Source organism: Sorghum bicolor, chromosome 3 (genome assembly GCF_000003195.3).
Source record: "Sorghum bicolor cultivar BTx623 chromosome 3, Sorghum_bicolor_NCBIv3, whole genome shotgun sequence".
NCBI lineage: Eukaryota > Viridiplantae > Streptophyta > Magnoliopsida > Poales > Poaceae > Sorghum > Sorghum bicolor.
The window spans coordinates 55183605-55196981 of record NC_012872.2 but is presented as its reverse complement, the minus strand read 5'-3'; the positions used below and the strand labels follow the sequence as shown (position 1 = coordinate 55196981).

The 13377-nt window shown below is 37.0% G+C and overlaps 1 protein-coding gene across 2 annotated transcripts; it reads right to left on the bottom strand.

Moving 5' to 3' along the window:
• On the bottom strand, positions 1456–11466 carry LOC110433342 (protein ANTI-SILENCING 1-like). 2 transcript variants are annotated; one of them, XR_002450736.1, is made up of 12 exons: positions 11289–11466; positions 7166–7539; positions 5800–5968; positions 5235–5707; positions 4591–4614; positions 4348–4443; positions 3980–4058; positions 2822–2906; positions 2453–2564; positions 2027–2143; positions 1779–1936; positions 1463–1694 (listed from the first exon to the last, which is right to left on the bottom strand). XR_002450736.1 is itself a non-coding variant. In XM_021455229.1 (11 exons), the coding sequence occupies exons 2-11, from the start codon at positions 7523–7525 to the stop codon at positions 1871–1873; spliced, it is 1581 nt and encodes a 526-aa protein (XP_021310904.1). In that variant the 5' UTR covers positions 7526–7539; positions 11289–11465; the 3' UTR covers positions 1456–1870. The 2 variants fall into 2 exon arrangements, 1 of the variants encoding a protein (XP_021310904.1); XM_021455229.1 differs by having other exon boundaries at positions 1456–1936; positions 11289–11465.

Here is a 13377-nt window from a genome sequence, read left to right as displayed (position 1 = left end):
ACCTAAAATGCTAGAAAAATCATGTTCCAGTTTAGATGATTTCACCCTTCTAGTGAAAAAACGAACTTCTTCCCGCTATAGTTTCCTTACATAACCATTTTATGAGCTAGTGTTTAACAAGTTTCACCCAAACCAATGTTGAAATGCCTAAGCCTTCAAAACCAGAGTTGGAAAAACACAAGAAGCCTAGAGGGTCATCTTAGTATGCCACCTAAAACGATAGGCTTGAGTAACCCCAAGAGAGTAGCTATTTGTGTTATGAGTCTAATTTTAGATTATTATTTTTTTGGAAGAAACAGTTATTCTATTCGGTGTTCTAAAATAAGTTGTCTATGCCTTGTTTCTTGCTAGCTAGAAAAGGCAGGTCAGATCAAACGCAACAATTTTGTAATCTCTTTCAGTAGTCGCGCTGTCATCATCTTGGTTAGTAGTTTGACCGACAGATTTTGAGGGGATATTGGTCTCTGGGCGTCGAGGGTGATGACGCCATGCTTCTTCGCAAGGAGAATAGTGTGGGCTATCACTATCAGGCCCCATAGCACTGTTCTTGTTCATGCCAGCAATAGCCGTTTTTGCTTCAGCCAGAGTGAAGGGGGCAGTGAGCAGGCCTGGGTCCACTGTTTGCTGTCCAGAGTGTACCGTCTACATGTCAAAGTGCCAAGCAAGCTGGATTTCTGTCCCAAGCAGCATGTAGTAGTAGTTTGTGAAGACTTTTAGCTTGGTCATTTCGTCTGAGATCACTGCGCCACAGTACTCCAATACCTTAATCTGATTGGCGCCCGTGCGAGCCTGGCTTCGACGAGCACGCGCGAGGGCTGGCTCAGAGGAAGGAGTGTGGTCAGCCGGTGCACAAATCATTGATTTAGGAACTTAATTTGCCAGGCAAGCTACTATCAAAGAAAATGTAGCGACCAAAATCAAAGCTACACTTGTGACAAGATTTGGCACAAAAATAAGTCTATGACATGTGAGGTGAGATGTTAAAAAAGTATGGGGGTGTTTGATTGGTGTTGTTAAAGTTTAATGAGTACCACAATATTTTTATCTTATTTAACAATTAATGTCCAACCATAGAGTAATTAGGCTCAAAAAATTTATCTCGCAAATTACTCTCTAGCTATACTTTTAGTTTCATAAGTAGTTTATATTTAGTATTCTATGTACGTGCCCATAAATTCAATGTGACGAGCAATAAACTTTAACATTTAAAACCAAACAGGGCGTATATCATGCTATAATTGCGGCAGTGAACCAAACAGTTGCAGACGAACCTTTAGGTTTAGTTCGTAAAAATTTTGGTTTTTGGCTACTGTAGCATTTTCATTTTTATTTGACAAACATTGTCCAATCATGAAGTAACTAGGCTCAAAAGATTCATCTCACAAATTACAGATAAACTATGCAATTAGTTTTTATTTTTATCTATATTTAATGCTCCATACATGCAACCAAAGATTCGATGTGACAGAGAATCTTGAAAATTTTTGCAAACTAAACAAGGCCTTAGCATGGCAGCTTTTGGTCACCAACCAAACAAACCCTATAATCAAACAGACCTCTTGGTGTTGCTCGTACGCACGTCATTAAAAAAAAGGAACCCATTGGTACGCACGTCATCAAACTTGCTGCAACGGATCCTGCCTAGGCTATTCTAATTTCTAAGGCTGTCCTGCGATTTTTGCTCCTTTCCATTCCTAAGGAGAATTAACATCAGCAGTCAACGTATGGTGCACTTAGTACACGAAATGAGTTCAGCTGCAAACAAAAGAAAAAAAAACCTGTGCACAACCGTCTTCCACATATGAAACTTGTCCATCATCAAGTGGTAATTACGAAGGCCTCCATCTGATATGGCACAAGAACCAGCCTGCTACTTCTCTATCCTTGCACTCTTGCTGCCCATACTTGCAAACCCTTTCCTGTGATCTCTATGCATCTACAAACCGATTGAAGATGCAAAATTAGGTTCTGCATGTGAGACACAAGATAACGCATTCATACAGATCTTCAACAGAATTACGCCTACCTCGTGAAGTTTCCTGATTTTTCTCCTGTGTTCTTCTTTTAGAATCATCCACTCCAAGGCCATCTCATACTCTATCGTGTTGGGCTGAGAGCAATGTGACGTCAATACAGACTTCCTCTGCAGAACAGACAGTTGCATCAAATACCAAGCAAAGGAAAAAGGAAAAAATCGCGGAGTTTATTACTCCCTCCATCCCAAATTGTAAGTCATTCCGAGAATCTTGGAGAGTCAAAGCATCTCAAGTTTGACCAAAATTATAGAAAAAATTACAAAGTTTTGTGGCATCAAATAGATATATTATGAAAATATAATTAATGAAGAACCTAATAATACTTAGTTGAAATTTGGTCAAACTTGATATTTTTGACTCTTCAAAATTCTTGGAATGACTCACAATTTGGGATGGAGGGAGTATAAAACACCCACCTGCTCTTCTCGCTGTCTTTTACCAATTTTAATATTGCGTAAGGTCAAGTGCCCAACAAGAGTTCCTGAAGATTTTGGAACCTTGAGTAAACCTTTGCTGCAGTAGAGTGGTCTGCAAGTTATAAAATAGACAAGAATTAACAGTAGCTAACCAAGAAAATCATGCTCGACAAACTTTATTAACTAGCCAGTGAGTCAGAGCATCCCCACAGAAGATCTTTGATCTAACTCATAATTTTTGGCAGTTGATCTGCCACGAGATTTCAACAGTTGACACAGCATATAAAACCCCACTCAAGCAAAATTCAAAATAATGACACATTGGCACTGAACACAGAGAGTAAATTACATCCAGGTATAAACACATACCTTCCACCAACAACCAAGCCTGAATTGATTTTTGAAATAGCCACATCAGCATCATTTTTAGTCCTGAATATAGCATATGCTTTTCCTACAGATAAAAAAACCACTTGTAGTTAAATTGCAAGAACCAAGAAGAAAAATACCAGTCCACCACTAAATGGACAAAGCTGACCATTTATGGAACATATATTTAATTAAGGAAAAGTATATACATCTATCGACATATGAGGCCAAATATCAGTCCAACTTTGGGTGGTAGGATGATGCAGATCATCCAATTAATCATGATTCATCACGATTCATCGCCCCATACCCAGCACTCGATTAGGCACTCCGACTCGATCAGAGCGATAAAAAACGTGGTCGTCCAATTAATTGTCAACTAGTCACGATTAATCGTCTGAATAGGTACCCTAACTGACTAGACATCAAATAGGCAGATGAGCTGCTTCAGAACTGGCTAACTCTGTTTGGGCCAAGCCTATTAGGGTTCCTCTCCTATCTCTCTCCCACTCTTTCCCTCACCTCCTCACCCTGTGAAACCTTCAGCCGCTGGCTGCAAAGTTGCTGTGCGCGTGCAACAGCTACATCTCATCCACTCCTCCGTCCTCCCTCCCTTCCAGTTCCCAGCTGCTCGCCTGCTCGTCCGTGCATCTTCCCTGCTGCTTCCTCCTCCCTCCTGCTGTAGGGCAGCAGGGGTCAAGGAAAGGTTGCAGGTGCGCAGGAAGGGAGCACGAAGATGAGCTCATCAGCTGCCGCTGGTTCAGCATACTCAGCTTCTCCAGATGCTGCATCCCTTATAGAAAAGGCTATAGCAGCACAAGAATATGGAGTTCTGGATCCATCTAACCAGAAATATAGTCTTGACGCTCAATATATGTACCCTACATTTATGTCCTGGTATATACAGGACGACTATATAGATGACTAGACCAACCAGGTCGAGTGGTCGACGTCCTGGTAGGTATCGCGATGACTAGCCAATTTAGTAACCTTGATGTGGATCCAACGGTCCATCACCCTTTCCCCTTTTTCTATGTCAACAATAGGTCATTTAAATCCCTATGCCATGTGCCACCCCAGCTTCGTGACCCCCCCCCCAACATACGCGAACCACACCACCACTGCCCAGTGTTTCACTTGAACTAGTGAACAACTCACCGTTGTTTGGATCATCACAGGTGGGGTGGTTAATGGGCTTGGCAATGCAACTTAGCTGTAGTGCTTCACGAACCAGCTCCTGCAAACATTATTGTCATGAAAAAACTGTTGAAGGGGATGTAGGAGTAAATAAAATAAAACAAACAAAATAGTATAGTAGTACTAACAAAGCCTAAAACAAACACTGCAGTACTGAGATTGAAAAGAATGTATTATTGGAAAGAAAAACTGTAGGAGACGAGTGTGCAGAAATAGAATTGCAACTAAACAGACAGCAGAAGATATTCACATAATTGAAAAAATATTAGGCCAGGAATATAATAGAGAAGAAGATTGGGCTTATGACAACCAAATAGACAGGATGCTACCTCTAAGTCAGCACCTCCAAACTGAGTATCAAGATTTTGAATATATACAAGTGTCCCCTGCTTATCAGCCCTCTGTAGAAATTTGTCATCCCATCGCTGAAATATTTGTTAAAAAGATCATCACATAAAATTTAAGGTCCTAGACATAGTAATCAGTTTATGGTAATTCTGATTAATAATGGATACTCAAGCATAGATATGGCATTCTTCGGGTAGCATATGTAGCGCAGAAAGATCACTCACAAATTTAAACCAAGTGCTTCTGTCCTGTTAAATAACAGAAAAATGTATTAGTATTAAAAAAAGGAAATATGGTGAAAAATCAGTAAGAAACACTAAACAATAGTAATTGGTAAAAAATGAAAGTATAACAAAAGCAGTAAAAAAATCAGACAAATGATCCGTAGACAGGAGGAATATTGCTGGTGTGCAGTAGACATGGGACAAAACTCTAATCGATTTGACAGTTAAAAGTTCATAAAGATTATGACCGTTGGCCAATCAATGTAAGGAGCACAATATGACCATATGTCCTACTAAACTTGCGATCACAGATGTGGACATTGGTCTCCTCAATCCACCTCTCATATATGACCATATACCCTACCAAACTTATGCTCACAATTGCATTGGTACATTTTTCTCCTCATTCCACCTCTCATTAACTTCAGTGACCAATGAATAGAGACATATTGGGTCTGGAAAAATGTAATCATGTACAAAACTTGGTATGGAACAATTTAGAAAGATGCAGTAATATCTCTTCACATTCTTGTAAGATTGTAACGTTAAATAAAAAAAGGGAGCATGTTTGTATGTACTCAAGAAACAGCTAAGAAAACAATAGCAGGAACTGTGTGAAGGAATAGTCAGTTTAAATAATTTACAGCTTGCGCAGGTCTTTTGTCAGTAATAGATGGGACTATGTCCTGCCCTGTAGCTTCTTGGGATAATTTCAACTTTTTTCGTGGCCTCTCGCCAGCATGAGCTTTCTGTGACTCTTTTTGTTTCAGAATGTTGACCGTAACTGATAACTGTGGATGGGGAGCCAAAACAACTTGGTTTTCATCCTTGACTGCTGAATGAGAAAGGGGAATGGCAGCTATTGATTTCTTATCCTCTTTCTTGACCACAGACTGTGAAAGGAGAATAGCAGCAGGCAGATTTTCATCCACCTCCTTAACTGATGCCTGAGGAAGGGGAATTGCAGTAGCCAGACTTTCATCATCCTCTTTAGTGACTGAACAGGGAGCAGTGAATGTGGCAGCTAAAACCTCATCCACATTTGGATTCAGCAGAACATTTGCTGCACTGGCACTGGACATGCCTTGCTCGTCTTTTGGATTCAGCAGAACATTAACTGCACCACAAGGACTATAATTAGACACTTTAGTTGAAAACATTACCAGACAAATTTTTAGGGCATAAATCAAGTCTAGATCCTTTGCTGACCTTCCAGCCCTGTGATTTTATCAGGCAACTCATCAGAAAGTGTGCAGTTTTTAACATCAAAGCACCTATAGAAGATATAATCAGCCATTGTTTGTTCCTGAGGCGAAGGCTGGCGATTCCTCTCGTCTTTTGAAATGCATATAACAGTGCATTTTCCAGCAATAGCTTCCTAATTAAGAAACACATGACCACTGAAACCTTTTAGTAGTAGATAAATCCAAAATTGGAAAAATGACAGATTTAACATTTACAACTCCGAAACATGAGAGCTGGAAGTGTTCAACCATGCACATTTGTAGTTGATAATTGACACTCAATGACATGCACTACTTAATTAGCATGCTCAACTAGCTCAATGAAAGTTAACTGTTGACCTCCGACTAGAAACGATTCAAATTGTTGGCAGATTTGTTGCACGCTGAGATTCAAATTTTTTACCACTGAATTACATTTGTAATTTGTGAATCTATCTTTTTACTACTGAATTACATTTCTAATTTGTGAATCTGTCACAAAAGGAAAATTTCATATTCACGCCATTCTTACTATATGTAGTTATGTACTATGTAAATTTGAATGAATAACCAATTAAAAGACACAGGATAATTCATATTTAGTTTTGACAATTGGCTGGCAAGTAGACCAAAATTTACTCCCTCCGCCCCAAAATGATAAATGTATTTTGACCAGAGGAAAGTCAAACAAAGCAGAATTTGACCCTTAATTTCTCTTACAGTATATTTTTATTTGCTAAAGAATCAATATCATCTCAGAAGCTCATTGGATATAAATCTATTGACACGGGTTTTATGTCCTAAACTTGTATATAATTTGACTAATTGTTGATCAAAGTTTGTAAAGTTTTGACTTTTCCCATATGAAATACGCTCATATTTCAGAACAGAGGGAGTACTAATCGAGACAGATTTGGCATGTTACACATTGTCAAAGACATTTCAGAATTCCAAGTAACTCCAAGAATGTTCAGTGCAACTAAACGAGGAAGAAAGAATGCAAGCAATTATTAGTGATAATGAAACAGAGAATTAACAACAATACCACCATAGCACTAAAGCAGATCAAGATCATGCACTTAATTGAATTATAGCTCTCACTGCTGCAATAAGTGAGAGAAACTTAAAAAGAAACAGATAATTCTGATCCATCAAATACAAACCAACTAGAAGCAAGCATTTTGATTCATTAACTCCAAACTAACAATAAGCAAGCACCTCTGATTAATATTGATAAAATATTTATGGACTCAAAATGCACAAGCCTATGGGCATGATGTCAGAATAAGAAGTTAAGGACGACGACAAAAAAAACAAGGCAGAACATAGGAATGACATTATGAGAAACATACCAGCGGATTGATATCCGCAAGCCCACTACCATCACCAGAAGCAAGAAAAACCTCCTTTTCCATCACAGGACCTCTTAAATATTTCTGAATCTCCTCAGGGAGGAAAAACCAAAGAATTTTTACTTTCTTAGCCTTATTTTGCTCCCAAATCTTAATAATCTTCCCAATGTATGGTTCAGGATCACCATGCTTAAACAGGTAGACACAGTCATACAACGAATACTTCACATTGTCAAATGTGAAGGACCCATAGATTCGTGAACCTGTTTTAACACCTTTAGCTATACACTTCCCCCATGAGAATTGGATTTTCTCACAATTCCCATCCATTCTGGCGCTGGCAGGTGGTGGCGCACTCATAGCTTATCATAAGCCTACAATTAGAAACTCGGGACATTAAACTACAAGATAGATGAAGCAAAACCAGCACCTTAAGCAAAGCATAAACTAGTTTGTGTAGCCGATGATTATTTTTCTCGGACAAGCAAGAGGGTAGCATATCACTTCATTAAGAGATAAGAGAATACACAAAGGACACAAAGTCTGTGAAAAACACACACACACACACACACACAAAACCACCCCCGCACCGAACAGTAGAAAACAAGAACAATCAGTCTTTTCACCGATGATTCTGTCATCTAACTACACAAAAACTTGAGCAAACCAAATTCCTAAACTACTCGGGAAAAATATTAATGTGGAACTTCAAGAAAAAACATGTTCTCAATTTTTACAATATTTTAATTTGACTATTTCCCTTTCATTGTTGACCTAGGAAGTTTTAACAGTTGTCTTACTAGTCCTAGCGGCAAGATATAGTCCCTCTTTCAAAAAGAAAGGTTGTAGTTCTAGTTTTGTCTTGAGTCAAACATTTCTATCTTTGACCATCAACTCTTGCAAATTCATATAGTTTAGCATGCAAATTAGATATTATATGAAAGTATTTCTCATGGTAAATCTAAATAAATGATTTTATGATATTAAATTATACGAATTTCTAGAAATTGATGGTCAAAGATAGAATGATCTGACTTTGAACAAAACTAGAACTGGAACCTTTCTGAAATGGAGGTTGTACTATCTATGTCCACGATACAAGGGGTAAAACGTAAGCTCTTCATTGCAAGTGGTCCCTTTTTCCATAGATCTTTAAGAGTAGCGGGGCAACATAAAAATAGAAGGCTCCCTGTTTCCACCAATAGTTGGTAGCATCAAGCTACTCCCTCCATTCCAAATTATAAGACGTTTTGGCTTTTCTAGATACACAGATTTTGCTATGTACTTAGATATACATTATGTCTAGATACATAGTACAAACAATGTATCTAAAAAAGCCAAAACATCTTATAAGTTGGAAAGGAGGGAGTAATAAATATCAGTTGTATTGTCCAGCATGTAGGACATGTGACATGTCAATATCAGTCACTAGAAGATGCCAATATGGCATATCGAATAAATCAGCTTGGAACAGCAGTAAATGGCCCAGTATATTGCAAAATATGGCCGAAAACTTAATCGATATATCAGTCTCACACAACCATTATGCTCCTATTTGGGCATGCTTCAGTACAATTAAATATAATCAGAAAAATAATACATAGTTTTTGTAGGGAGGCACCTTAGTTTTATCATTTACTATGCTACAATAGTAGATCTTACTGTAAAGATTCACAATGTCACCAACATATTTCGCTATGATTCTAAATCTAAAACTTAAAAGGCCACTTGCTTCAGTTGTACAACTGATTGTAAGTGAAAAGAATTTGTGAGTTTGTGCGTAGTTTTTAACTAGTAAATTCAAAACTTAATAAAAGTTAAAATGTATATACTTTTGATGCTTAAGATTTGGTATCAAAAAGAACATGTTGCATAAATAGTTAAAAAAAATATGAAGACACTTCAGTTGCCAAGATGGGATCATATCACCCAATATTCAATATGCTGATCTGCTATTAACTGACATCCACAATTTAGAAGCTTGTGTATTTCACTTGCATGAAGTGTTGCAAAAGCCAATGTAGAGAGAACCCCTCAAGCAATATGTCGTTTTTTGCAACATGTTGCACTAACCTACCTCATTTCCATGCTCAACAAAGTTCCTAAATATGCATCTTCATCTAGCAACAGTCAACAGATCAGTACAAACCAATGTTGATTACTTCATGAACATATAGCGTAGGTGTAGGTACCCCTGTCCATGATAATTAAATCGCTACAGAATTGAAATATAAAAAGTAGCTTGGAAGGATCATTAATCATTCCAGTCATGCTGAAAGAGAACTCCTGATCTGAGTTTTATTTACTTTTGGACAAATGACAAATCACTATGATACATTCTCTCTGACTTACATAAGCACTACTAGTATGAAAGAAACTTTAAAGGTTCCATGAATGCTGAATGCTCATTGCCATAAAAGAATAGTACTCCCTCCATTCCAAATCATAAGACGTTTTGGCTTTTCTAGAAGCCAGAACATCTTATAATTTGGATGGATGGAGTACTAGAGATTAGAGAAGGAACAATAACACAAAACTCATAAATCAATAGCATATGCCTTTGACCATTTGTCAATACAGCAAGAGAATATAATATAAGTGTCTACAGAAATAAGAGATTCATGCTAGTAGCGCTTTTCGTGTAGAACCTCATACACCAGAAGTACTTAAAAAACGAACTGCATAAAGCTTTACCATAGCCATTTGCTTTCGTCATCCATGGCGTTTGCACTCAATATTATTTTGTAAAATTCCTTAGGATGAGGATCCATCCGCACAAGTAATCCCAATTCTCTGAATTTCATGAATCAATTGCTCATTCGAGAAATAAATGTACAGATCAAATTAAAGATACCAAGAGGCAGACATGTCCCTTGTACATGCACCATCTGAGTACTTCCATCACTGCTTATGAATAGATAATAGGCAAATAGAAACAGCTCCCATGCCCATAGAATCATTATTAAGCACAACATAGACACTAACTTAACACTAGTGTGAACCACAGTACCAAAATTCTCAACAAGAGAAAGGCAGAACCAGCATTACATAAGGATCGACGATGTGCGGCTAAACAAAACCAACAACGCAAAATCGGCAAGGAAGTGGATTCGGGAGCTAGGTAGGGTTTGAGACACAGGGGGACCTTTTAGAGTGGGAGGCTATAGCTGCTGACCATAATACGAAATGGTTGACTGAAGATAACCCAGTGACTACTAAGGGAAACTAAAAAAACTAGACACCCACCAGATAGGAGAAATTGTGCCCCAAAGAAAAAGATATACAATTCACATGAAGCAAGAGAAGGGGGTAACCTACACTCCAACGAAAGGTCAGCAAACATTACAAAATTAGGGGTGTAGCAGTAGCAAAATAGGCAGAAATCATATCATAAGCATAAGGATATTTTTTTAAGTGATATTGTATAAATAGTAATGCCACCTGACAATTTTTTTAACATTAATAACATAGAGAGACAAAGATTTGCAGCAAGAATGAATGAAGTAATGATACAGTCTTTACCAAAATGAAGGAAACCACAAGTAATATTGTTTAGCAATAAAAAAACCCACTAATAATGTTGCTTGCCAAAATCAATCAATACAAGATGGTTGGTATAGGAGAAACAAAGCATCCAACATCATAGCCCTTGATGGCCTAAATAGTAGGACATTTTTTTTCAATTCATTATTGGCTCTGGTAATGTCCTCTTTTGAAAACATACATCACTTATTTGCTGATTGTAGGTGATTCAAACAACATAATTCATCCCAAGCTTAATGTTTCATCTGATTTACAGCTCCATTTTATCATTTCAATGCCGCAGAGATCTCGTTTTTAAAACCCTAATTTAACTTGATCATTTCAATGCCGTAGAAAACTCTCTTTTAAACCCTAATCCTATACTCTGGACAAAATCAACAAATAATCATTTGGTTCAAATCTAGCTTGCTAATTTGAAGGCTTTGCATTGCTTTAAAGAAAGAAGAATGACTGAGACAATTCGAAGTAAAGCGTCCGTTTGGCCGTGGGGGTTTCTTGCCTCCTTTTCCATGAACAGGTGTCGGCGCGAGCGGAACGCGGAAGTAGGGAACCCAATGGGGAGGGAAAGATGGGAACTCACAGTCACAGATAGCTTCACCAGAGGGGATGGGCTGCTCCGGGCAGATGGAGGGAGGATGTGACGACGGACTGGCGGAGGCGTCTCTTGTGTTTCCCTCCTTTTTTTTCGGAGTCGGAGACGAACCGAACAGACGAGGGTGGCGGATTTGCCATCATGCCATGCGGCGAGGGCAGTTGCCCACTTCCACTTGCCCTGGCCCGATCGTATCGTATACTGAATGCCGCTTAAAATACGGAAGACGTATTTGCTGAATTTATCAAGAATACACCTACAATGATCCGTTTAAAAAGTTAATAAAATAAATAGTAGATTATTCCAAAATTTACAAAATTAATAAATTAGTTCCCACCTACTCCCTCCGTCCCAAAATAAGTGTCGTTTTCGCTTCCCGAGAAATAACTTTAACTAAATATATAGTAAAAAATATTAATATTTATAGTACATAATTAGTATTATTGGAAAAATCTTTAAGTCTAGTTTTTAACAAATTTATTTAGAGATATAAATATTACATATATTTTTTACAAATCGAGTAAAACTTGTGGCACAAAAACATAAAACGACACTCTTTTTGGGACGGAGGGAGTACTCAGTACTCCTCTAGCGGAAACAGTGTGCTCATTGTGTGCCCTTTGAAACCCTCAAGACATTGGTCATATTCTGCACAGAACTTCGTCATGCTTTTTTCTAATCTAAGGCCCTGTTTAGATCGCTGATAACAATTTTTTGGGTGTCACATCGAATGTGTCGGAAGGATGTCGGGAGGGGTTTTTAGAAATTAATAAAAAAAATTACATAGCTCGTCAGGAAACTGCAAGACAAATCTATTAAGCATAATTAATCCATCATTAGCACATGTGGGTTACTGTAGCACTTAAGGTTAATCATGGAGTAACTAGGCTTAAAAGATTTGTCTCGCAATTTTCAACCAAATTGTGTAATTAGTTTATTTTTTTATGTATATTTAATGTTTCATGCATGTGTCTAAAGATTCGATGGGATAGATGAAAAAATTTTGGGTGGGAAACTAAACAGGGCCTAAGAAATAATAAATTGTACAGCCATAATTATAAACTTACTTTTTATATAGAACATAACATATGCAAAAACATAGTTTTGCCGGCGATCTTTATTTTCCAACATAAACCTTTCATTATCAGATTTCCTCTATAAAATAAAAAGTGCCAAAGTATATAGAAAAAATATATTATGCCTATATATAAAAAATTAAAATTGCCCTGTTGCAATGCATAGGTATGTTTTGCTAGTATAAAAAATTAAAATAAGAAATCCTTTCTTCCTATCTTTTTTTATCACTTCGATCAATACACATGTTTTCTCGTATAGGTGTACTTGTCTGTCTGGTACTCTGGTTCTATTTGGACACCATGGTTTCTTATCCGGAATCCAACTTGTACCGTATCAGCGTATCTTGTCTTTTGCTAGTTCAAAGAAACGCTCAAAATCCTATTTATCTTTATTCTAGTTCTAATTTCAGAAATCTAGTGACCTAGCCAAACAATTTGATAAAATGATTCTAATTTAGAAGAGAAAGGTTTCATAGATAATCTAAAACTAAAGTGTTTTAAAAGAATCTGAATCTCTGTCAAACACGTTATTAATAGATGCACTATCAAGTGTTTCGTAGCAAACCTAATAAAACTAACTTGAAGTTATAGATATTGCTAATCTTTTAACAAGTACGGTCAAAGTTTAAAAAGTATTGACTAAGAACAAATATTTAAATAGAGACTAATAAAAGTAACTTGATGTTACATGTGTTTGTTATATTTTGCTAAATATGGTCAAAGGTATTAACTAAGAACAAAATTTTAGCGACCTGCAATTTAAAAATATTGTTTAGAACATGCCACCTATAAAAAAAACAACTATAAAATTTGTATAAATCAAACTACCTTAACTTTAACTATTTTATAGTGAATAATATCAATATTTATGTATTTGACTAAGTTTACTATAAAAATATACTTCCTCCATTCCAATTATAAGATACTTTGGCATTTCTAGATTCATATCTTTTACTATGTATCTAGACATAACATATATCTAGTTGCGTAGCAAAAGTTAT